The sequence below is a fragment of the Anguilla rostrata genome, chromosome 14 (assembly GCF_018555375.3).
Source record: "Anguilla rostrata isolate EN2019 chromosome 14, ASM1855537v3, whole genome shotgun sequence".
NCBI lineage: Eukaryota > Metazoa > Chordata > Actinopteri > Anguilliformes > Anguillidae > Anguilla > Anguilla rostrata.
Genome location: NC_057946.1, coordinates 7498231 through 7525981, shown reverse-complemented (window position 1 = coordinate 7525981; position 27751 = coordinate 7498231). Strand labels below are relative to the sequence as shown.

The 27751-nt window shown below is 39.5% G+C and overlaps 2 protein-coding genes across 3 annotated transcripts in view; one reads left to right on the top strand and one right to left on the bottom strand.

The window, feature by feature from the left end:
• Nucleotides 1-114: 114 nt before the first annotated feature.
• Nucleotides 115-27607, bottom strand: LOC135240047 (serine incorporator 5-like). Of its 2 annotated transcripts, none has more exons than XM_064309175.1 (12): nucleotides 27531-27607; nucleotides 12560-12727; nucleotides 11171-11349; nucleotides 10521-10603; nucleotides 8565-8658; nucleotides 5949-6160; nucleotides 5636-5728; nucleotides 4815-4941; nucleotides 4095-4164; nucleotides 3713-3752; nucleotides 2447-2594; nucleotides 115-1967 (listed from the first exon to the last, which is right to left on the bottom strand). In XM_064309175.1, the coding sequence occupies exons 2-12, from the start codon at nucleotides 12725-12727 to the stop codon at nucleotides 1814-1816; spliced, it is 1368 nt and encodes a 455-aa protein (XP_064165245.1). In that variant the 5' UTR covers nucleotides 27531-27607; the 3' UTR covers nucleotides 115-1813. The 2 variants fall into 2 exon arrangements, with proteins under 2 accessions (XP_064165245.1, XP_064165244.1); XM_064309174.1 differs by lacking the exon at nucleotides 27531-27607 and adding an exon at nucleotides 17401-17710.
• The window catches only part of LOC135240044 (SET-binding protein-like), a 53962-nt gene continuing 52194 nt past the window's right edge, over nucleotides 25984-27751 (top strand). Inside the window, exon 1 of the mRNA XM_064309171.1 lies at nucleotides 25984-26746. The gene's annotated coding sequence lies outside the window, so the exon portion shown is untranslated. The remainder of the gene's footprint in view (nucleotides 26747-27751) is intronic.

The window sequence follows — 27751 nt, the reverse complement described above, 5'->3', positions numbered from 1 at the left end:
CTAAATTCAAAACCAACACAAACTCATAAATCTTTGGAGAGGAGACCAAAAATAAATGTAATGAGCTAGTGAAACATGCAGCAACAAATAGTTACAAAATAAAGATTTCTGGTGTTTAAGAAATTTGATGAAGTCTGTAATGCACCAGGCACTGTTATGAGGCAGCCAAGTGAACATGCATGCAAATGTCAAGCGGCCATTTTCCTTCATTTAGTGTGGCCGATGCATTGCTTATCCAAACTCACTAATGTTATTTTCCATCTTTGGCAAGTGATCTCACTGTCACTTAAATGTTCTGGTTTATAATAGTGAGATTGTTCATTAAATAATTAAAACCTATACTTCAACTACCACCTTAACAAATAAAAGTAAACATGAAACTGGAAACAAACACTAATTAAAAAATAAAAGGCACCTACTCTTTACATGATCAGTACAAAAATGAGAAAGTTTAACAAGATATTATCGACAGTGATGTCAGCAATTACGAAATAAGAAATATCATTTCATTTAGTATTCTATTTTAACTGAAACACAAGTTGTATCAGTCCAATTTGATATAAAAAAGAGTACACATTTGCACACTTCAATTGATACGAGATCAAAATGTCCCAAAATAAGTAAACTATCAAAGCTTGAGTAGGACACTAGCTTGTTAAATTGCATAGAACAATATTATACAATTCCGTACTTATAACAATAATACTTGCATAATATTATACACAAAGACACACTGTAACAGACAGGTGACTGCAGGCTTGTGGCTTTTAACATCTGCTGTACTTTGTAACAAACCATAGTTTGATAACCACTCCAGAACATCAATGGTACATTAAAAACAGAAACAAGTGAATATGATCATCAACAACATCAGTCATGCGTTAAAGAAAATAACATCTTGTCCCATTTCTGAAGGTGGGACACCTACAAACACACCTACAAATGTGGTTTTTGAGCTCCTCCTGTGTTAGTCCCATTGAAGCATAATGATGTAGTACATTATTTTAAAGCATAGGCTGATATGAGCAAGGGGGAGTGTTGGTCCAACCCCTAAAGCCCCTTAAACTTAAAGCAATGCTTTGTTTCATAACTACCTGAAAAAACCAATATATACCAATAATACTGTTTTTTTTTTTTTAAGGAAAAAAAACATGGATACAAAACTATAACTACTGGGAGGAAACAGAAGCTATCATGATGCGTCCACACTGACAAAAATATTTCATGAGAGGCTACAGCTAGCAGGCAGTAAGGATGCTGAAGCAATTCCCAAATATGCTAAATTAAATACACAAGCATGCTGCTTTGGTAATACAGCACATTACATTTAAGGCATTGAGCAGACACTCTTATCCAGAGCAAATTAGACAACCTAAATTTTACATTTATACAGCTGGATATGTACTGAAGCTATACAGGTTAAGTACCTTGCTGGAGGGTACAAGTGACCCACCTGGGAATCAAATGTGCGACCTTTGAGTTACAAGTTACAAGTCTTGGTCCCTAACCATTGCACTATACTGCCACCATTCATATATACAGTATATATAATTTTCAGACTAGCACAAAAAGCCAAAGCTGCAACATAATTTTAAAGTGTTTGAATGCATGCTAAATCACAGCTCCGTGGCCCATGATATTTTTAAGTTTGACACCGACAGTTAAGACTAAATCACTCTTAAGATGAATGGACATGACCCCCTTATTCAGCAGATGAGATTAGAAACAAAACAACACAAACAAAAAAAGAAGAGTTTTAAATGCACAGGCAGTCTAAATCGTTCATAAGCACCTTTGGGATGCTCTATCCCTTCTAGGCCTCTGTTCCTTCAAACCTCCTTGGACAGAGTATTGGAAGCACCAGGGTCAACATGTATAGCAGGAGACACACCCAACAGGAAATCATCTTGATCCAGAACACCGACCAGCTACCCTCCAGTAGCTTCTCAATCTTGGCATTATCGTAACTGCGAAGACATGCAACAGGACACTCAGACGCACTGAACAGCGCAGCTACATTTCACAATAAGAAATAACACTACAGTTTGGATCAGGCCTAATCATTCATCTCAGAGAGGTCTCACTTATTAATGAACACAATGCAGTTAAAACAAATACTGTATCTAAACCTCTTTATTTGATATAAGACATCATCTATAGTGAAAACACTTCCACATCAAGGGACTTATTGTTGCATGCCTAGGACTGTACATCACCATGTTACTGTAGCCTGATAGATACTAACATTAGAAGTTTGTACGGTATTTTTTTTTTGCCAACGATGCATGATGATAGTCATTATTTGTTTAAAACAAACAAACAAAAAAAAAAAACAAAGAAAAAACTTGAGCATCAGGTCCACTCTTAAACCTAAAACACTGAGTTGACAGCCGGTATGCTTAGAGTAGGGAGTATGGTGGTGGCATCAGCCATTTCAGATACTTACTGGAACCAGTTGGTGACCGTCATCATGACATACAGTGACCCCAGGAAGAAGACGAAGTGAAAAAAGGAGTAGCTATAAATAGTTCCTCCCTTCTCATCGTAAATAACAGCCTGTCCCCCTCTCTTCAACTCTTCCTGCTCTTCACATTCTGATGAAAACAGTTGGACAATATTATTGGTCTGGGGCCTGGCAAGAAGACCAGTCCCCCTCTCTGGCCAGCAGAGGGCACAAATATACATGCTGACAAATCAGACCTCAAGAGGGCCCAGTCATGCATAAATAATGCTTCATGGAGACATATTTGGAAATATCACCAGAGAAATCAAAGTACAATTTATATTTATTAAGGAATAAATGAATCCCTTCCATTTAAAAGACTTGGTACCTGAATAACCATTTACCCTACTGAATAATAAAACAAATCAATAACGATTTTAATTGACCAATTATGATATTGATTTAGTTATTAGCCATTTCTCCTCGCAGTTGATTTTCTCCTGGATTGAAACAAATTTTTTGTTTTTTTATCTGAAATGTATCTTCAGCAAATATTTATGTGTATGAGGCATTATCTTTGATGCTGCCAATGTACTAGCACAGGCCAAGGTCACAACAGCGTTGCTAGGCAGCACCCTGGAGCCAATGCAGAACTGTATGCCAGTAGGTTAAACATTACTTTAGACTTAGTTGTCAACATTTTCAGTCTAGGAAGGGGATAGGAAATGACTCCCTCCCCAAATAAGAAGAGATAATTAAGGACAACTGCATTTACGAGCTGAGAATGGTATGGTAATGGTGAAACAGCAGACAACATGTCAACTGTGTATAAAGTTAGTACCTCCCTTTGTACTTAAATAAAGCATTTAAACTGACAGCTTGGCCTCTCTGGCCAGACTGCATCACAATTACAAATGCAGCTCAAATTATGTTTTCAGTTAAAGGATTAATAAGGGAAACTTTTCTATCTATATGTAATATTTGTTGTATGTTTTTCATTAATTCATAGACCATTCATAGATGTTCTTTGCATGCTCTAAAACCATTTTTCAGTCTGGTCATACTATTGAGTGGGTGTCATAATATTCCTTTTGCATCTTCAGCCAAAACTGTGATAAATCATTGATATAAACAGCAGAACAAGAACAAGATTAACCTGTAATACAAACACAGCAAGAAAATTGTATTTAAACTAATAAACAAACAGATTTTTTAAATAATCAACTCAAACAAATAAACCACTCTGGAACCTGGAAATAGTACACTCACCGTCCTCATCTTGCCCAAAGCAGAAACAACAACGAGCTCTCTGTAAGATGAACAGGGGAGAACATTACAATAATGAAAAAACATGATGTGAAAAACAACGATTACATTGGGATGGCAGGTATGCCATCCAGCCAAGTTACGCCTTGCACATATGCAGACATACACATATTGATGGCAACTTCAAGATAAATGTAAGATGAAGGATACCACCCGTTTCACAAAAAACAAAGTTGGCAATGTTTGCACTACTGATCAAGACTAGGCAAGGTCTCGTAGAGTGGGCTTTTATTCATAAAATAAATCCCAGTGAACACGAGCTTGCATGATGAAGCTATTTGTTTGATGAGGAAGTTCCATGCTCTTGATGTGGTGTGCTGCATACCTCGTTCTCTGGAGATGTGCTCCTGAACACTTGCAGAGCAGCAGAGCTGGTTCTAGTTGTGGACATCAAACTGTAAGGAACACGTACACGGAGAGACACACGCAAGCACGCACATACACAGAATTGATCCTTTAATACACCGCAACATGAACAACTGGAAGTGAACACTGTGAATGACTACTGTATAAGCTCAGATTGTCGTACAAATGTGGAGAGCATCTGTGCTTGTCTCAGGAAAACAAAAGTGCGATATCACCAGGAATGCACTGAAGGCCCATTTATAATCAAGTGTAATGTTAGCTGAACAACCCAAGTATTAGTACTGTAAAATGTGATTGTATTAAGATATGTTCAGACAAAAACATTTTTATAAAACAGTAATGAATGCCAAGCGGACCAATTTAAAAAGATTCCACTAGAGGTAGGAGCTCAGCAGACTGAACGTTTTAACACTTGTGACCACACATTTCCAAGATTACACTGTAACTGATTTCACTCCATCCCTTAATCACACAGACCGATAAAAAGTTTAATTCTGTTTTAGAATCTTTCTTGCTTATCCATATTGCACCCTGAACGGCATGGAATAACCTATTCCGCAACTTATCTTCAAGCTTTCACAGCAGCAGCAGCAGCCGCAAAAACAAAACCATAAAACATTAGCCTTCTACAGTACGCATGTATGTGCATGTATGTAATATGTATGCAAACATATCCTACCAGGAGTACAGCACGCAGCCTAACAGAATGACCGTGCCGACACCCGTTACTATCTTGTTGTCAGACTGGGCGCCAGAGTTAAAAGGGAAGGTGCAGACAGTGCGATTTATGCCATTTTCTATCAGTGCTGAAAGAGAGGAGAAGCACAAGCAAGATTAATGGCAGGGGTAAGGAACAAAGCACAACAGAGAGCATTTCCATCTGAATGCTGCAACCGCTAATTTATATGGACTGCTTTTCACAGAAAAGGCAACAGCATAGATATATGTGAAGTAAACATGAAAAACGTCAAGGGAATTGGGGGGAGGGCTAGATTCCTTTTTTTGTCACTAAACAGACTCCTCCCTTACAAATACCAAAGAGCTCCCCCTTTCGCCCTTAGGAATGTGGTTTTCCCTCAACTTTAAGGTGTCACTTTTTTTACATATGTGGAATTGTTCACAAAGTATTACGGCTTTGAGATTTACATACATTTGCAAAAATGAAAAACATGCCTAACAAAGAATCCATTACAAAATGGTTTATTCATTTGAATGAATTCTCATTTATAGTGATGGCCTTGGGAATCAAGGGGGGTAGGAAATGGGAGGAACAACTTGTGACGGAAAATGTTTAGATGAACAGGGCCATGTTTTTAAGAACTTGACAAGAACAAAAGGGTTAAAACCTCTACACATTTTATGGGATCCTAGGGATCAATAATGTTGGCTTAAGATCTTCATTTTAAAAGCAGCACCTTCTACAGAAGAGGCCCCATTTTGTATTGCTCACGAAGAGTGTCTCCTATTTTTGTTTTGGTCAGATAAAGTCAATACACTCACTTTCAACAGGCTTGCTTGAGAGTGCAGAGAAGGTCAGGTACATGACGTACACACTGATGACTCCAGACTGCAACAGGCCAGAGGTAGGCTTCACTGAAGAAAGGAATTCAAAGTCCAGCTTTTATAGTAGTCACAATTAGCATGTGTCAGAATTTGCAACATTATTTTACAATGGATTTGCTACTCACACCTTACTCAAGCGCCAATTAACAATTTATTGAGTGCAGCTCATATATACTCTACATTTACTAGTGGAGCTACACAGACTGGATGTGACAGAGCAGACCAGCTGGCTACACTGCTCACGGCTTACATCTCTGGATGCAGGGCGAGATAGCCAGCAGGGATGTGAACAGGCACAGGCTGCCGTTGAGCCCCAGGAAGATCTTATTGAGGTTGCAGGCCTTTGGGTGGGTGTAGAAGTAGGCCATGAAGGCCAGGGCTCCCACAGCCACAGTGAGCAGCACAAGGGTGACCAGGGCCAGCGCAGCATACCACAGCTTGTTGTACTCCACGCCTGAAGTCCTGCAGGCAGGCAGAGGGCACAGTCAGTTTACAGCAATTCAGTAGAACTGAGGGGTGTACCAGGCACTTCAGTTTTGTGATGTACACCGCCCACAGTAAATATAGCCGTGTACAGAACGTGAAAGGCAGTGAGAGCTACTGTATGTTCCATAAGATGCTGGAAAATGTAGCACATGCAGAGGAAAATAAATGATGCAATAGATGCATATGAAAAATAACTTGCTGATGAATTCTAGAATTCAATAACACAATAGAGTCAGTTTGTGCACTGGTGCACTTTACACGTTTCATTCCACAACACATTTCATCATCGCAGTTATCTCATCAAGTCAATAATGGCCTGCTTCTTTTCAGATTGAATTCATAGTTTAATTCTGTGTGTTGGACATGTGTTGATTTCATGTCTCCTCATTAACAGTTGTGAAATATTGGCCTAGAAAAAAACCCTGTGCGTACTGTATATATAAATGCTTCCACCACCCAAACGTATAATTTTAGCTGCACATTAAGGCACATTTGAGCTGCCCATTATTTTATGTGCTTTACCCAAAAAGCCATCACTCAGCACAGAAGACACTCAGCACAGAAGACATCTGGCATTTGTATCACTTCCCCCTTAAGCTGAATTAACAAGTGCTGCCTGTACACAAAGAACCTATTAATCTCTGCCGCAGGGAAAATCTATTAGCTCTCTATTTTCTAAGTCTGTGTACAGTATGCTCATGTGACTGTGGGGATCTCTGAGAGTATCATACAGATTGCGATCTGACAGATTGTGTCAGCCCAATTCTTGGTGCTGTCCATCATATTTGGACCCTTTTAGACTCTGACTCTCTCAACCTAAAATCTCTCTCTTATTCTGTAGAGATACACAAAAAGCTTGTTGCTATTGTACTGCACCCGCATGCTTTGCAAATGGCTTTCAGGGGAGATGTTTTTTTCTAAGCTTATCTGTGGCCTAGTAGCCAGAATTTGTGTTGGATGTACGAGCCCTGAAAGCATGGAACTAACCCAAGCCTGTGTGCTTGCTCAGCTCGGGTCATTACTGTTACGCAACTGCTCAGCTTGCCTTTTTGGCACCGCGTGTCATTTTTTTCCCCTAAAAGAATTTGCCCTTGGTTTTTGCAGCATGCTGCAGAAACGTACTTCCGAATGTGCCTTTTTCTATCTACATGTTTCGTTTATGCATCACATCACATTGTAGCCAGAGTATTGCCAATGCTCATGAATTCCACCGAGTTTGGTTCTTGGTTGCGTTATTGAAATTTCGGCACAAACACATCTCCTGTCACCTGCTTAAGACGCAATGTTTTGCAGAACACTGAAGGTTTTGCCTCAAATATTAAGATATTAATTTTTAGAACAACAAACAGAACTCTTGTTTCTCATAGAACAGAATGAGTGAGGTACTTTACTTTGCATCAATACAAATCCAGCTGCTCTACCAGATTGGAGAATGTGCAAGGAAATATCTGGAAGTCCCCAAAGCAACATCCTAAACTAAGCAAATAAGCTGCATGATGTAACAAACCATTTAAAACACATACATTTCCTCCATCTAACCGGAAAGGTTCAAGCAAATTAATGCAACAAGACAGCATAAAACACATCCCTTGAGGTAATTTAGCAGATGTCTGTGCAACACAGAACATCTGACATTTTTCATTTGGAACAAATAGAGCCATACTGCATGCATAACACTACCCAGATGTTAAGAAATGTTTATGTTATAACTATTTACAAGCCAGCCAGTGACTGCACAATTGCACAACCATTTCTGCCAGGACAAAGCGAGGCAAGTTAAAGCTTTACTCTTAAGCAGCCTTCACAGGACAAGCATCAACGCTGAACACAGCCCTTAAATTCCTTAATAACGCTAAGCTTGGCGTAGCACACGCAATGCCGAGGTGTGATTCTCAAAGTTCAAACTGTTTAAGCTTCGACCTTGTTTGAAGCTGATCTTTTGTAGCGAGTCCAATCACATCACTGCTTTGTATGAAGCAGATGTGAAAATGGAAGAACATTTTGTGATGAACCCAGGATTTTTAGTTTCACAACATGAGTTCTGAATATGGCCTTATACCGCAGACAACCTACTACTATCACCACTTGTTTCAGTTTCGATCCTTCTCATCTGTAGTCGCAGCCTTACTTGGCATTAAATGCAGCGTTTGATTCTTGTCATGTGAAAATAGCTTTAGATGCCCACCTCACCCCAAGCCCCCCTCCCACCAAAAAAAAGGAAAAATGGTTCTCTTTTTAAACAGAAACATTGAGCAGCAATGTGAAATGGTGGCTTTTCAGATGTTTGTGGAAAACAGCCTTGACGGTTAACAGCATTCCACAAACTCACAAACAGCACATCTGAAATCCGTAGCCTCATGAGTTGAGAAGTTGGCCTTACCAGTTTTGGTTCCATCTATGTGCAAAATCGACTAAAAGCATGAGCTGGATAAGCAGGAAAAGAAATCCTCCAGCTGCACCCACATAGCGCCACACTGAAACAAAATGGAGAGAGAGAAGGCAGGAGAGAATTATGTCAAAAGAGCATTCAGAAATCACTCACCTGTGCTAAACTAAAATATACTGCAGAGTATCTGGACCATCAGTTATATGTGTGTGTCTCTCTGTTTGTATTTAAACACTTGCAAAAGGTAAGGGAGTAGCCAAGTAGAATGATGCAGACCCCAGGTATTTAAAGATGGTATAAATTACAGAAAAGGCTACATGAGGTACAGTAAAGGCAACAATTCCTACACATGACATAATAGCTGTCCCTCTATACACAGCACAAGTCTCATATGCCTCCACTTCATCTGAAAAATGTAACAGACTGTACAATAATAAAGCTAAAAAGCTATAAAGTTCAGGGGCTTCAAGATTTTTAATGAGATTCTGAGCTTATTTCACTGCAGTCCGTCCTAACCCACCTATTTTCTTTGCTTGCATGTTTTTCTTCAAACTTCAACAACCAAACTCAAAACTGAAAAACAATTCTGTTGATACCTGACTTACTGTACTGAGATCATAGCAGGCAAGTATTGGATTGGCCTGAGCATATTTTATTTTATGATATGTAGACCGAAACATAATTACATACAGCATGTCAAATAAGAGTAAAGTGAGGCCTATACATATAAAAGCACAGCAAATGCACAAGAATTACAAATTTTATAAGTACTGTATATGGGAAAAACCCTCAGAACTGGATTTTGGATTGATAAAATCCCAAATTTAACTCGGAAAGGAAAACACTGGATCTTAATACGCATCTTTTTTGTGAAATGAGGATCCATGCTGCTCTCATATATGAATTGTTACAAGAGAGGTGAAACAGAAAAAGGGCAGCATTGTTTTCTTAAACAGTTATCTCTGGCAAAGCACTCAAGCTCAGAAAATCAGAAGGAGTTCATGAAAGTCAGAGAATATCACTCTTAAAATAAATTTAGAAATGCACACAAGTTCATTCTTTTGAAAGAAAATGCTGTCTGGAATCCGTTTTGTTTCACAGAATGAATAATCATCCTGCAGTGGGATAAAATCCATGCATTGAAATGTCAATCTTAAGACTCAAGAGCCATTAGTCATGACTCCTCTGATAATTAGTCCATTATCTGAATTACAATCTTGAGTTATCTAGGGGAATCTTCCCCTGGCTAAGTGAAATAAGTCAGCTATTAATCACTCAGCCTTTGCCCCCCAGCTAGCCTTCCTCTTTCACGTCAGAGCTTTGCCGTTTCATAACTACAGCAGTTAAATTACAGTCCTTAGCAGTCCTTAGCCTCAAACGTTTTTGAATGCGGGCCAAAGGCACTTCATTAAGGCAAATAACAGCTGACTTACACGATTCGGCCATGAACAACCCATTTACAATTAGGACTCGTAAATAGGACAGTCTGCATCTTTCTTTGAGTCTCTCTCTAAGCCGGGTTAAACCGTTCAAATCTCATACAGAAAAGCCCCATGGCCTACAAGAGTGAGTGACGTCCCAACTTTTAGGAAAATATCTTTCCTTGTTCAGATAAACCTTTAAAGGACCAAACTGTTCAACACAGCAGGTATAGACCTTGAATATAGAAGTGATACTAGAGGCAGTTATAGGCTTATGTTTCCTCCAGTTCTAGTCAAATTCAGTATATCAAAAAGCAACAGTAATTAGTATTATATAATTTTAAGAAGACATGGGAAGATAAGTACTTCATACAAAAACTTCTTTTGGAGGAAGATTAAAAAAGCAGCCGTTATTCTGTTCCACCAAGTCCTTTATGCAGTTGGGAATCTGAAGTCAGAGTGAAGCCCTTAATGGAGGCCAGGCAGCATAGGCCTTTTTCTTCAAACAAATTATCAAAGGAGACCACACCTTCAAGGAATTTGTCCTGATCTGGAAGAAAGAATCCGCCAGCACAGCATCCAATCAAAGCCAGGAATTTGAAGAGCCAGAAGCTGTATAAAAATACACCAAAGAGACATATATAAATAAATAGCAAGAATATAAATAATTAACACGTATAAATAATAGCATGGATGCAAAAATAAACAATATAATACACCATACACAAAAAATATGTTTGTGTATTATAGAGAACAGTAACATAATACTGTGAGCATAAAGACAATGTTCTGGAGATTTAGTCATTTTCCATCATTTACATCATTGACATGCATATAAATCCAGTAACATGAACAGCTTATTTCATTTGGGAATGGTTTTATTAATCAGAAACAGAGAAGCTAAAATGCACTACAATGTGATTCCCTTTCAACAAATTAGGAATTAATTAATTGGAAATGTAGCAGAGATGGTGATGGAACTTTCGGTCCAGCAATGCAGGACCAGATTTGAGAGATAAGACACATCTGGAACACACCCAAAGTGTATGCTCAGTGGGGGTGCCTGTGGGAATTCTGTGGTCAGATATCTGAGCTGAGTTTAAAAAAAAAAAAAAAAAAACACTGAGGTGATGGTTGCCAAGGAATGGCTGAGTGGTTTCTGTTGCCGGGGTCACATACCCATTATGGACGGCTGCCCGGCACCCCGTGCTGGTGCGCACCCTTAAAGTGAAGACTGCAAAGATGAAGAAGAAACAGGCCGCGCCAAAGCAGACCTTGTACACCGCAGAGTACCCCACCAGCTTCTCACAGTTCTCGCCAGCATTGAGCTTATCACACATGTCCGTGTAGAACGGAATCTGCGAGTCAGAAGAAAACAAGAGAAGTGTGTCAGGATTAAATGCAGCTGCTTTCTGAATCGTACTGATCATAAGACATTTTGACATTTCCATATGACAGACTGATTGTCCTGACTAGGATGATATATTTATAACATCGTCAAAAAATTAAACTTCATCTTAAACATGGTGCACATGTGTATTCCATAGTGCTTTTATGCTTTCTATAAATGTACATTCCACCAAAATTATCCCATGTTAATAAGAGAAAGCCCTGAATACAAATTCATAAACAAGGAATTCATAATCATTCCACTGTAGACAATCTATTATTTATTCTTCTACCTTTTGCTCCCATATCAAACTTTTTTGTACTATGAAAAAATTGTACTATGCTTGTTTTTGGGTGTAGCACTGCAATGCAGCCCACACACATGCAGGGAGCTCAGTCATGAAGCACATTATTTCTCTAATAAACTTACTTCTTTGTCATGCTACAACCCACATGGGATGCAACAGAAAAGATAGTAACAATCAGAGGAGAGGCACTTTTCTCACATATTACAACAGTTAATATCAAACCCTAACGGTTAGACATGGGTGATTATGTAACTGAATTGCCTTGAGAATCCTCAGCCAAACCTACTGTAAAGCCCACCCTATCCTGACAGGGCAGAGCCATCTGCTTCCTACTGACAGAAACCCCCCGTCATAGTCAGCTAATGACCCAGCCCAGATGGGAACTACAGCAGTGACGCCTAGGCAACGGGGCTAAGTTTGTGCTTATGGCAGGGGTCTCTTGGGTCACCAAATGGGAAAAGAAAAACAACTATAAGTCAGGAGCTCACAGTTTCCAGAGTATATGGTTAGGTTAGAGTCTTGATCTGTCTTCCTATCTGTTCATCAGTGACAATTGTGCATTTTGAAGGAGCATGCTATTTAATTAAGGGCAATCCATGTAGTGCACCGTGGACACATTAGGGAAAAAACAGAAGCATGAAAATGAACAATGTGTCTCTGAACAAAGGAAGCTAGGGAATTTGAAATTAATGTAGAATTTATGGGAAAACTTGTTTTTAAAACACTGGTTTACTTCTATCGATCTTTCTATTCATAGAAAATGTTGCTGCCGTTACTGGCCGAGACAAATCAAACGTTAAAAGGAGAGCTCTTTCTTCGCACGTCCCCTCACGTCTGTCGCGTGACGCGGCGCAGCGGACGGCCCACTCACGTGATCCCGCATCGCCCTCTCCACCGTCGGTGACATCATGATGACGCAGACGGCGGTGGTCAGCAGGAAGAAGAGGGCGTACATGAAGCGCGTGCTGGTGGACTGCCTGATCTTGGGGCAGCAGTCGCAGCACAGGGAGCAGGCGGCCGAGCCGCAGCAGCAGGCCATCTAAGGAGCAAGCACAGCGCAGATGAGCTCACGCACGGCATCGCATTCGCCGCGCGGGGGCCCCCGGACGTGACTGCCGTACCCATCACCAGCAGCGATAATTACACCAACTACCAGTACAGACAAAAGAACCACATAGTCATGTTCACGTGTCGCACCACCGTGAGTCAACAGCACAGAGACCCATTTACTCCCAGCATATTTCCCGCCTCATGTCATTAGCGGCACTCTGAAAACCCTGCGGCGATTAGTCACAGCCGTAATGTAGCACATGACCTTGAGTGGCGCTAAGAGATTGGACCCAAACTCGTTACTTATCACCACACAGCCGTCTAGGCGATTCATCATCCACGCAAAGCCGTTTCCTGAAGAACGACGCAATAGTGAAAAACCCGGTGTAACAATAGCTGTGTGCAACTGTGCATATCGGTGGATGAACTTAAATACAATAAATCACCTATGGCCTCATCCTCACCACTCTGGATTTGAATAACAAATGAGCACGGGGGAATGCAGCGTGTGGGAATCTTGCATGCCTGTCCGTGCCCTCCTGAATAGACGGAGACTGCTGCAGTGCTGGAACGGGTAAACAAGCACGTCATCTTTAAAGAATATCTGACGGGCTCATGGCAGGATGACCCTTCAGTGGGTCACCGCCTCCACTGTCAGCCAGTACCCCACCCCCGCCCAGCACACAGCAGTCAAGGCCCCACAAAAGGGCCCTCTCTGCCTCGGTCTGCCCGCCTTTGTGTTCTGCAGCTGGCCCGCAAGCTCTGCCCTCCCCGTGCTTGGCACAAAGACATGACCGTCTCACACACAATGAGCTGGCTATTGTCCCGGCACCCCCTGGCCCAGAGGTCCTCGTGTGGTCGAGTGCAGGAGTGCGGCTCGCCTTCCTTTCCCTGAAAGATCTGCTCTTCAGCACGGAAGTGACAGTGTGGCCTTTCCCTAAAATTCATTTAAGGTCATAGGACTGGATGAGAACAGAGATTCTTGTTTCAATTGCAAGTCATCTGAATAGATCCACAAGGATTTTTCTTTTTTGTGGGCAACTGATCAGGATTTAAGATGATCATCCTAGGCAAATTTCATTTCATTATAGCATCAAGTTTCACATCAATCTTCACAGCTTTATGTAGATTCAATGCAATATGACAGTACTATAATAAGGTTAATGGTGAATATCAGAACATAGAGACAGGAAATTTAGAAGCTATGCATTGATAATTAAATAGTTCACACAAAAGCTTTAGTTCCCTGCTCTATCCTGATATGTAGGTAAAATAACACAACCTCAACTTAGCAGTCATTGATTTAGTACAGTGATCAAGATGGCTATTGTTATTGTTTAGATGTGGTTCATGTCATATGTGGATACCTCAGTTCTATTGGGATATTTGATGCTGGAGATCTTGTGAAGGGGAATAATAAATAAGAATTGTAAAGTAAGCACAATGATATCATCTGTCTTTAGAAGGCATGACAACCTGATCTATTTTGTCTCTTCAGAAATGGTCTGTGTCTGATATCTGAACAAAACATGAAAAATCAATAATTCTGAGATATATCTGAGAGAACAGCTGATCTTGGAATCACTGTTGTTTTAGGTAGCTGAATGTAAGGCAAATATGAGCAGTCCAACCATTAGAAAACAGCTGTTAAACTGAAAATGGTTTGTGGGAATAATCCCAGGCAATCAGCATCTAAAGCACCTGCCTTCTTTTTAAACCTTTTAACATCAGTGAACCTCTGTCCACTAATTCTATTAACACTCGCTCTGGGAGGTAGCACAGCTCAAGCAAAGCATTGTAATTAATCAATGTTTCAGTTTTACACAGAGAGCAGTGGGTACTGTGCAAATAGAGGCCTCAGGCAGTGCCAAACATTTGGGTTCCCCCAATCAAGTCCAAGTCAACATCTCCCTCCCTCTCTCTTATCCCCAACAATCATGGTGATTTAACTGGTTTCTACAGGGCTACTGTTTTGGTGATGACAAGAAAAAGAATGGTAGTACCCTAGCACTTACTACAGCAGATATTTACACCATTTCAGCTTATACTCTAGTAGAGATGAGATACGAGACTTCAGTTAGTCTCCCTCCCATAAAAGTTCTGTACCCATCCTGAAATTAACAAAATGTCCATACACAACTATGCCTGACTGTCACTCTTCAAAAAAAAAAAAAAAGAATAGACATGAGGCAGATATACGTAAGCTACTGCTTCTTTTTCATCTAACAGTCCACAAGCTGAGCTGCACGGTTACTGAAATTGAGGAGTACTCTTCATGAGCATTTGGCACCGGCAGCTTGACTAGAGGTCCCATAACTGACTATTATGAGACTAGAACAATCCTGCTGATTAGTACCCTCCCTCTCTGGGTAATGTACAGGGGTGCCAGCCAGGGCACAGTTGGCATCTGATAACAGATCACAGGGTGCATTACTAAACTGTACCCCCAGTATAATATCAGGATAAATTAGCCAGCAGCTGCCACGAGGGGACATTTTTTAAAACATGGTCTCCCAAGCTATAGTTTTGCTCAACTTATCATTTCCACACATACCACCATAACACTCATTCAGTCAGATATGCACTGTACTGGAAAAACAAAGGAAAAATAAAGCATTTTTAGGATGTATTAAAATGCATCAACTAGCCATTATTCAAAACATCTGAACAGCTGCATACTTGCATACTTATTTTTTTAAACTCAGTAATACACATTGATGTTATTGATCAAACTTCCATTTATAACACACAATCACATTTCACCGGGTCATACCACTCACAATCATTGCAAATTAAATATAATGGATGCCTTCCTGCTCCTACATTTATCTAAAATATCAAGGAAAAATTATGCTTGCCATAATTTTATTTTAAAATTATGGCAAGCAAGTGACTGCAATGCCAGAAATAGGTTTTGCTATGCATATTGAAAAGACTTCAACAAACTGTCAAACTAGTATTCATCACTGTGGACGCTTTCAGTATACAGTGGAACCTGGTTGCAACTTTCATGATGATGATGATTCTCTTGGTTGCTCTCAAATAAATTAACTCATAGAGATAAGATCTCATAGGAGAAATCTTAGAGATAAATCTTAATATATCAACAGCTTACACTCTTTGGGAGGCAACACCCCACTCTCAAAATGATGGAAGTAAAACAGTTAAATTTTATCTCCTAGGACCATGTAGACTATTATTAATATAATAATGTATATTGTGACGAGGGTCCCTACTTGAGAAACATTATTAAAAACGAAATATCTAAATGTGACAGTGAAACATTTCACAAACCTGGGGTATGATGAGGACTGTTAAAATGTGCTGTTTCGATTTTGCTATGCTCCACGGTGCACAGGGATAGGCTTTACGGCCTCTGCTGTAAAACTTACAAGCATGAGTATTCATTCAAGATTCGCTACTTTCATTGTGGAGGAAAGTCAACCAAATCCTTTCACCTCAGTTGTAAAATTGGCAAGCACTCATTCCTACCAACTAAAGCAATGTTTCTGCATGTGCTGAAGACATCTGGATACAATAACTCCACCTGATGTCATGGAAAAGCAGCACTGAGCTTTGGAATGTACAGACTCATATTAACTTCCATTGTTCAGTGGGTCCTGTTTACGTGTTTAGGGGCGGCACTTTATTTAGCTGCAACAGAAGCACAGAAATGCTTTTTTGGACAAAAGCAACAACACAAAAGATGGTACACATAAAGCATTTGAGAAGCATTCAATTTACAGTGAACTAATTTCACATACCTTTAAATAAATAGGAACTATCTTTTCTTTTCCAACTATGCTATTTCAGGATTAGGAATCAGTTATCATAATTTATGATCATACTCTTACGTTATATGGTCGTTCAGTTGTAAACTACCGTAGTATTACACTAAATAATTACTTAGAAATAGGCTACGCGTAGCCGTGCATAAGCTACTGAAATAGGCTAGTACAATACATTTACTCTAAGTTCTCCATTTACCCCTCTCTGGTTTGAAAACACGGAGATATGCTTATGTAATTAGTGGACAGGGGGAGCGCTTTATTTCTGAGTTGTCACTCCTGGCTGTAGCCTACACATCACGCAAAAAGTGGGTTGGGCCATTAGCTTAATGTTTGGCTAAGGCTAGCCTGCTAGCCTTCCCCCTGCTACTACGGGAGCTCTCATGAAGTCGTTCACAAAGAAAATTCCTGAATTTTACTTGCCACTAATAGGTTATTTAATTTATGAAATACTACTTGTGCCCGTGCAAATACTATATTTTCCACTCAACTGTAAGCCTTGGATCCAGGCAATCGGTAGCCACAACTGATAACTAAACAACTGTCTACTAAACTAATTTAAAAAACACGGATTTCGACATGATATTAATCTACGATACTCTTACGGCTGGAATCACAGTGCCTTACCAGTAGATGAAACTCACGAAAACTGATACATTTAGGCTACATCTAAACATGGGCTAGCCTAAGACATTGAACTACGAAGGATTCAAAACCGTAATTTAACAACTGATGACACCAGCTAATTAATAGCATTAGATTGTATTTTGAATGCAAGATTATGCATGCAATGTGGAGACACGGTGACGCATTTAAATCGGGACAGTTTACGTTACTGATAAACCACAAACGACGAAGAAACAGTTCTGCTTACCTGAGAAACACAGCACGGGGTAGACATTTCGAACCTCGTAAAGCGGCCACTAGAATTTCCAAGTCAACTCTTTCCACTCTTGGAAGGAAAATTCTCCTCGCCTTCCTCATTAAACCCAGTTCAAGCTACACACCCAGATGTATTGTGTTCGTGTTTGTCATAAAATATATTGTGGTCACTGATCTTTGGAAGACGTGACGGCGCACGCAGCGTTCTTCTCCAGAGCTATGTTAACGCTGGATCTTCCTAGTCTGTAGGCTACAGGGTGGAAGTATGCAGGGCGCTACACTGTTGTTTGAGATCAGTGATTTGTAATTTGCTGACGTTTTAAAATCACGACGGAAAATTAATGTGAAAGCAATCCGACGATAACCCGGTTTTACTTTTTACAGCTTTGACAGCTTTAGGCTACCTATTGTTCCAGGAGTGCTGTTGTCAATTGGTAGGCTATATGATATGCAGTTATTACACATTTGAGAGCAGTACACTTTAATTAGAATGACAAAATCATTTTAAATAAAATCCAGATAGCTTTAGGCCATCATAAAAGAAACAACTAGTTTAAGAAAAGGGGGGCAGTGCCTCATGAAAAACTTCACCAGATCCTTGAAGAACATATCATAAAGACTGCTTTGTTGCAAACAAATCTACAGGATTGTTAAGATTGTGATGTGTAAAACGAGCCCTGAATGCATTTTAGAAGGTACTTCACAAACTAATTGCAATGCTGCCCCCATCATGCAAATATGCACTGTGTGTAGGGCCCTGTCTCACATAAAAGGGCACTGCCATGGGTTATAAGCAGTGTTCAAAATAAGTGCAAATGGCACCAAGTATACTGCTAAAGTTAGTTTTTCAGGGTATAATACTCAGACTGAGTATTATTATTATTATACATTTGTCAGATCATCATGAATCTGCATCATGTCTTAACTTCAAAATGGTTTCCTACACTACCCATTTTTTCCACAAGATTTGTGCTGTGGCCTATAGTGAAATGTGTAGGCGTGGAGCAGGTGTGCCAACTCTCTTTCATACACATGATCGGGCCGTCCACGGAAGAAAAAGAAGACAGAATGACAGAAATGGACATGGCACATTCAATGCCATGCTGTGACTGGTACATGGGTGAGGGAGTGGGAGTGACCACTATGAATCCTTTGGTCCATTGCAAACAGTGACATGTTTTCAGAATTAAGCAGCTTAATAATACTTGGAATCAGACTTGAACCACACAATGTTAATGCCCTTGTGCTTTTTAGATCCCTTTTGTTATGGTAACATGTCATTTGGTCTTCAGTAAATATGATATATGCCAGCTGTTTTTGGGTCAATAATGAACAGTTATAAATGCTTTTTAAACTTTATTGTGTTCAATTGTCAATGTGTTGATGACTGTTAAGAAATGCAGAAGAGTACTATGTGTGCTATTGTTTTTAATTTACCGTTTACCATAAATATCCAGTTTTGTTAAACAATTAACAAGATTACATATGTGTGCTAATTTCTCACATTCTAATGAAGGCCACATTTCCATATCTCACTGAAGACAAATTACAGCACCTCTTTTTGAATCTCAATATCATCAGAGCAGACATTTTATTTTTACCCAAAGAAAACTAAAGTGTGCCCTCTAGTGATGAATTCAGGGCACACCAAGGGCAGAATTATACTAGTAATTATTTGAAGAATCATCAGGTAATCAACATACAAACAAGCTCAGAAGGTATAACACTGACATACATACTACTTTGGAGTTACGTTAATTGCATGTTCTTGCTTTTGAAAAACGAATGTCCTTTCCCTGCAATTGTAAAACTGGAAAGTTGTTATAAAGCTCTACAAATATCTAAAATCTCCTTCAGCACAATACAAAAACTATTGGGCCAACTGAAAACATACAAGATCATGTTAAAAAGCCACAGATAGTTAACTATCTCTTTAAGGAGATGGGCAAAGAAATGGGCTCATATGTACAACACCAGAAAGAATCAGGTGGGCAACATTTTTTAATCTCATAAATTAATATTTTCCATGGACTAGATTATATATTATCAAAAGGCATTTAGTTGTGGCTTAACATTTAAGCACCGGTAAGCAAAAACTTAAGAGACAAAATATAATATAATCTAAGCCATCAACCAAGTAATCTGGATTTTAAACCTGCAGCAAACATCTGGAAAAATACTTGAGCAAGTGAAATTCAATCATGGGGGATGAAGTAATCGGTGTGTTCCAGTTATGCATTCCATTTTTCAGCATGGCCCAGTAGACGATCCAGCAGTCAGAAGTAATACAAGTGAATGCAAGTCCAAGGCACCTATTTGTACCACAAACTGGATGCAATTTAAGTCTGCTAAATTCCCACACAGGGAGTGTCCAATAGTCAGTGACAATCTCTGCATAGATTCCTCCTCAAGAATTGTATACTGCCTCAGAGATAAGCAACAGAGAATAACATGCCAAGAGCACACACATTGTGTATAAATGCCTACACAGCTAAAGCTGACTGTTAAAAAAAAAAAAAAAAACATTCAAATGTTCATTAAAAATAGAAACATTTTGCCTGATAAATCTATCATAATCAGTGAATTGAAGACCAAAGAGTAATATTGTTGGCATGAACATAGCAGCAGCAACTAAACAGCTTGCTATATTTAGGCTTCATTTGAGATTTATGTTTTTTTGTGTGTATACAACTGCACACTATACATCTTGCTTTGCTTTTTTTATACTATATTACTATATTAATCCTATACCTTTCAGACAGTTAAATGTGCAAGAAACCATTATTTACGGGATTCCAGGAAGACAATGTAATCACTTTCTCACAGATGAATCAAGAAAATTTAGCTCGCAAAAAACTGCACAATAATCCATAGCCTGTTTTTTTCGCATATGTCAGTGGCTGAATAATAAAAATGATAGTTCTGGTCCTACTTTGTGTTTGTTTAGTAAGTGTGCCAGCCAACGCAGTATCAAAATCATAATGTGCAGTAGGAATTTGGCTTGCCAAGTCATTGTAATATTTAAATTGTGCTATTATGCACAATAATCAGCATTTAAAATGTTCCAGTGGTCTATGTTCTGGCATGCCAGTTCTTGCAAATAAAGTATGTAATGATTTATAGTGCTTCATATGCATTAGTTAAAAAAGATAAGCTGCACCTGTGATTTATTGATTTATTTAAGAACTAAAATAACGGCCTTCTATTCATACCTTAAAGGTTTCCTAACAACCCTTTGGTTTTTTCAGTAACAGATTGAGAGTCACCACCAGAATCTCAGCCAGGGGAAGACAATACTACTCATGCCAGACGACCCATGGATTAATGCTTCAATCACTGTCAATGGGCCCTCCGTGTCTCCCTCCCACTCAGCTAATAATCTTGGTGTGGCTGAAGATGACCAGCTGAGCATCTCTGAACATAAATGAACGTCACAATTTAATGTCTGGATTGCTTCCTGGGTTAATTAATTAATTCAAGGTGGGACTATTACAGGTCTCATCACCTGCACACTCACAGGGAAAATATATGACATATACAACATCACTGTGCAGGTGGAGCTCTTCTGCTCTTGGCAACAGGATTGTCTCCTTGCAACATTAGAGGCTTGAATCTACAATTCATAATTTGTGAATTATAGGCTTTTAAAGTAGCCTATTGTTTTGTAGAAGACGTGTAATGGTGAAAGCTATGGCACTGAAATACAATCCTTTGTTTCATGCAATCAATAAATATAACCAATCAAACTGCCAATCTATCAACCAAAACATTTTGTATTGTGCCCTTCTCAACGTACCACAGAGTAATGGCCTTAAAATGCAGCATATTCATTTTCTCTAAAATAGAGTGACAACATTCAAACTTCAAACAAAATCTTGGCCCTTCAACTTGGACAGTATGATGCAGATTTGGTGAAAATGTAATGGAAACAACAAACGTGAAATGTATACATTATTCACACCATATTGCTAAGCAGAAAAAAGAGTGGGCAATCACTTTCCTACTATTTGTTGTTTACTCATTCCACAGCATCATGCCTCCCCACCTCAACAGGAAGTGGTTGGCTTAGGTTTTGCTCTTAGAAGAACATCCATTTCCTGTGACTTCGATAAAAATTTGTGAGTTTGCTCTTTTAACTTTTTCCCTAAATGCTACTGAATTTCTGAAAGGACACAATCAAAATAAAGTTCTACATTGAAATACAAAATCAGATATTCTGAAAAACATCACTATGCATGATTCTTATTCATTTGTGTTATGAATTCAGATGGTCTTCGCTTGTAATATGTCTACTACTTATTTTATAGCCATTTTAACAGCTCCCTTGCCTGGAGCAATTTTGTGGACCTGTGTCAAATTAAACACAGATTATTCACCTGTGAAATTCTGAGCACAGCTGAAATTGCTTATAAATAGAGCAGACGGAGGGCCTTCTTTTGGGGCTACAAACATAGCTGCCAATCACAAGCCACAATTAAATAGCACAGATGTAAGAATTGGTTTTGGTATTGTAATAGTGCTGGCACATGCACCTCAAGATTTCTAATTAATAGCTTATAATGTGTGGGACATATGTAACAGTACCCTGGACTATCAAAGCATTTGTCCCATTGTCTATATCTGTTGGTGGGACCACCATGATGAATCATTTTTTTCTCACTCATAATTATTTTTACTGGTGGAGCACCATTACTCTTCAACAGGTGGATGCATTCTGGATTGCATACCTGATATATTATCACAAGTTTACTACCTTAGCAATCCAAACATTTGAAGCAATTACGTTAAAACCACTTCAACCATTGTTGTGTTTTAAACTTAATCGACTGATTAACTAACTTGTATGTGATGCACCTGTGTTCATGAGTGTATATGTCACTGTATGCTTTATGCTGCATGGTACAAATATGAAGAAGCATTCACATCCTTTCATTTACATTACATTACATTACAGGCATTTAGCAGACGCTCTTATCCAGAGCGACGTACAACAAGTGCATAGGTTTCAAGATGTAGAGGCGCAAAAGAAACACTAGAGTGAAGTAAGGATCGTAGTGCCAGAAGTGACCACATCGATCAGGACTCCAACCCTGTAGAGTAAGCTTGTTCAGCAGCAAGAATCCTACCAAGTACAAAGTACAAACTAGCACTGGAATCACACCTAATCATACAAAAACAATCCTACCAGATACACTAACATAATCAAATTATCCTAGCTAGGTACAATGAGCTGAACTATAGGCTAGGGAGGGGTGGGGAGAGGTGCAGCCTGAAGAGATGAGTCTTCAGTCTGCGTTTGAAAGTGGTGAGATTCTCTGCTGTTCTGACCATCACGGGGAGGTCATTCCACCAGCGAGGGGCCAGGACAGACAGCAGACGGGAGCGGGAAGTGCAGACGCGAAGAGGGGGAGGTGCCAAGCGTCCAGAGGTGGCAGAACGGAGAGGTCTGGCTGGTGTGTAGGGTCTGATGATCCTCTGAATGTACCCTGGTGCTGACCCCTTAGCTGCCTGGTATGCAAGCACCAAGGACTTAAATTTGATGCGAGCCATAACAGGCAGCCAGTGGAGGTCAGTGAGCAGGGGGGTGACGTGGGAATGTCTGGGGAGGTTGTAGACCAGACGCGCTGCAGCATTCTGGATGAGCTGCAGGGGTCTGATGGCGGATGCTGGCAGACCAGCCAGTAGCGAGTTGCAGTAGTCCAAGCGGGACAGGACCATCGCTTGAACCAGGAGCTGGGTTGCGTAGGTGGTGAGGAAGGGGCGGATTCTCCGGATGTTGTACAGGAAGAACCTGCACGTTCGACTCACCGCCGTGATGTTCTGGGAGAGGGACAGTCTGTTGTCCATCACCACTCCAAGGTTTTTTGCGGTGGGTGATGATGACACCACAGTGTCCCCCAGGGAAATAGAAAAGTCAAGAAGGTTAGAGGATGGAGCAGGGATGAAGATCATCTCCGTCTTGCCTGGGTTCAGCTTAAGATGGTGGTTATCCATCCAGCTCTGGATGTCCCTCAGGCAGGCAGAGATGCGAGCAGAGACCTGAGTGTCATTTCAGTTAATTAAGTTCTTAGTGCAATAAGGCATGTTTTAAAAATATTTGTTGCTTTAATTTCTTTGTTTCTTACATTTTCTGACATTTTCTGACTATTTTCTTGCTGCAATCAGCACCTCATACAAATAAATATCTTGTACCCTTTATTTTAACTGTAATTTGCTGTTTGCAAAGTGATCCTGTTTACGGAATGCTGTGAATTTATTTATTTAACCATTATTTAGCCAGGAAAACCCCATTGAGATTTAAATCTCTTTTGCAAGGGGGACCTGACATGAAACATAAAGTTACCCAACAAGACTTACACCTAGCAAAATGTACAAACATCAAATGTGGAATGAGACAGAGGTGTAACAATAATTAAAAGTAGAGAAGAGGTTAAAAGAGGTTAAAAGCAGGAGTCATGGTCACAGAGTCATGAATTGCATGTTTAAAGTCCACAATTGAAATTAATGTGTCAAGTTTAAAATTCTTTTTCAGATTGTTCCAGCTGTAAGGTACAAAATATCTGAAACCCATCTTACCGAATTCAGTAGAGGGACGAGGGACTTTAAAGGGTACCACGTCCCTAGAGCGAAGGTGATAACTATGTGAATTTCTAATTCAGACAGCTGAGGTAGGAAAGGAGTAGACCAATTATTGTTTTGTAGATGAATATGTACCAGTGGGTCAATCTGCACAGATGTAAAGAAGTTAACCCATTCATATAGGAGACAATGCTGTGAATGTGATTCACTTTTTTCCAGCAACAGCAGAAATATTCAAAATGCATTTTGCAGGGTGTCAGCATAACTGAGTTATCCCTTTTTACACATCAATCCGGCATTTGATGTGGGTATCTTCCCTGAACTTTGACCTTTTCAAAATGTAGATCCTTCTTTTTGGTTACTTGTTTTTCAAACACCATCCTTTACCATAGTCGTCAATGATATGACAAGTTAATCCTGGTCGTACATAAGGAATCAGTGTTTTAAGTGATTTCATTAGTGTTTGTACTGAAAAACTCTGATTGACATCATATTAATAATCACATTTTCCACTTGTTAATTCATGCCAGAGAACTACAGGCTTGCTCAGAACAATCCATGCTCACTACAATATCTCAGAGAATACACTACATTAGTCTGCTTTTAAGTTTATATTTGTTTCTTTGTATTCATTTTTACAACAACATCAACCGCTGATTCTCGTTTGATATGTGCCTAAGTTAAATTAATAACAACTGGCATACTGGGGAACAAACTAAATTGTCAATAAATGGATTGTGGAATGCATTTATTCTTCATTTCAGTTCGAACTACTGAGTTGGAAAAAGATTGTATGGTGATGAATAGACATAGAATGATAAATATATATCCATGGAAAAATGCAGTTTGATCCCAAAGGTTCATAATAAGTCAGACTAACTGTTCCCGTGGCAAGTCTACTCCCATCAAAAGACATTACTTTTTTTTTTTTTTACCAATGCAGCAGTTATATGGCAAATAATGTTGCAAACTTTACAATTCTTCTTCTTTTCTACTACCCCCAAATCAAAATATTGCTACTACAATGTTAATAGGTCCACAGCACATGGGAACACCCTTTTTTTTAGAAAGGAAAACATTTTAAAGCATGTTTGCAACCTGACAGAAACAAAAACATTGTGTTTTCACAATAAGAAAGGTTTTTAAACTTGTTATTTGCCTTGCTGTGATGTCATATTGGCAGTCTCTATGTCTTTAAGAAAATACACCTTTTATTCAGCTCTTCTTTTACCTTTTGCCAGTGATTTAATATGATGAAAAACAGACATTTTCCCCAGAGTAGAAGGCTGTATCTCAGATTACTCGACCCTAGGCCAGGAGGCTACAGTCTGTTGCATACTCTTTAAATTTTACAATAGGAGGTGCATATTTAATTGGTTCAATCAAGCAATTAATATGAATTTTGTTGGTTGAATAGTATGACCACCACCAAGAACGTCTGCTGGTATGTTATCTGTATGATGTGAAGTTTCTGTACACTGATATGATTATTTGAGGATAAGAAATGTAGTTCGGAACTCTTCCATCAGAGGAGGCTGTTAGAATCATTCTCAAACAGCATGGCGAAAACAGAAAAGCTTTTTATGATAAACGTTCGGTCTTGAACTGACGGAAAATAGCTTGCAGTTACTTGGGTAATGACTAAAATCATAATGGGTGACACACAGTGTGAAGTTATTGGTCTTCTTGATAATCAGTGGTGTTCTGGCTTTCTGTCCTGCACTTATATGGGTAGTAGCCTAATAAGGTAATGTGCATGTGCGTAATGAATGAGGCAAAGTTTCAGTCATTAATAAAAATATACACAGTACTTGTCTCGTTCATTAGGCAAATATCAAGGTGTTGTTACCTTTACTTTATTACCATCCCCTGTAAGTGCATGAAATGTCTTAATTGAATGTGGATATGGATTAAGATCGAACAGTAATGTAGTTTTTTGACAGTATTGAATAAATGTTCGCTGAAAAACGTGTAGGCTATAGTAACAAAATTGCAGAAAACGGAATAGGTAGTGTTATTACACTATTAGTGTAACACGCAATCGCTGAGGCGAGGTGTTTCTCGTTGGTGACAGTTAGGGGCGACAGTGAGTCTGTGCACCGGTACTAGAGCTCAAAGCACTGCTCTCTCTGAGATCATTCTCAGAAACTGCTGCAGGACAAGTCAGTGAGCCAGTCAGTCTTCTGATCATCCAGTCGTCTCTCACGCTCTATAAAAGCATCAGGACAGTTCAAGTGCGATTTATGATTTAGTAATGCTCGTTTCCATTTTTTTCTTCGCTCTTCAGTTCAGGATTATTAATTTTTTAAAAATATTTTGGAAAAAATGTGGCTTGTTTCCCCCCTCTCCCGGGTTATGCATTTTGAGAGGGAAATAAGCCATGGAGGTCTCTGAATGACCAGCAACAAGGCATGTGGGATAGTTTTCGCTACCAAGCCAACGTCTGTTTTCATTGGGAAGCGTTGAAATTAATCCACATTTGTTCTGGAATTCGAAAATGTGGTCGATTTTCAGTTTTCCTATTTTTTGTTACTTTTTGCATTGTAATTTAAGTCAGCTTTCATCAGACGCCATTTTCGCCTTTTATTTTGTTTAAAGCATCGTTCTATTTGACACATTACCAGAAGGACGTCATGCAGTTGGTGCTACTGTAACTCGCCAGCTAACATTAGCTAATCTAAATGGATTTTAAATAATAGCTATCTTTTGTGGAGACCAAACGATTCGAAAGAACATCACGGCATTGCACTGGATTATGGGCAAGTATCTCTGATTAACTTTGTCTTTTATTTAGGAAATTCCGAAACTTGTGATTTAGCTGGCTACTTTTACAATAAAAGAGAGGTGATAATATCTGGTTTAACTGCTCACATTAGCGGCTAGTCTATCCCGTCAAACTACCTTGGTACGTCAGTAGGCTACGCGAAAGCAACCGCTATCTGGGTAGTCGCAGCTGAGCTAACTTTTTCGTTCACTAAACTCACGTTGGCTAGTTAGTTGTAGTTGCATGTCGTGCGATTGTGACAAAACACATTGGCCAAACAAGAATCAGTGTACGTTTTAATAGGTGGCTTCCGTTAAGATAGCTTTTTATTGCTTACGAAAACTGCAGACTGAGTATATAGGAGAATAGCAGCGTACACCTTTCAGCCTCACACGAATGGAAGTTTAAGTTGCAAGTTCGTCGGATTTGGTTGTCTTCCAAGTTAGACGAGAAACAGGTTAGCTCATTGCATTATTATTTAAAAAAACTGTCGGCACACAACTGCTATGTCTTGTTGATAGGTCTGTGGTGTGGACGGAAGGAAAATACGAGAAACATCTAGCAAACACTGCAATGTGCAAGACCCTCCGTATAGTAGACTAGAGATGAAAAACCACGGCCACTCAGATCCAGCAAGCTAGTTTGACATTCGAACAGATTTGCTACTAACTATCTACGGTGTTACATAGGATATTGGTTTGTTATTTAGTGTCACTGGTGAGATAACACTTAAATGATTTAAGTGTGCTATGCCAGGGATCTAGCGATTTAATGCTCACCACTTCGGACCTTGAAAATCCACGATTAAACCCACCACATTAACTAGTCTGTATAACAAGATGCATGCACAACGACGATACCCAATAGCCTGTTCCTCAAGTGATTACACACTCCATTGCACATGATTGGGCTGTGGTGCCCAATCATGTGTAATGGAGGGCCGAGATTATGCAGGTTTTCATTCCAACCAACCACTTCACCTGCTGATTTCACTAATTGG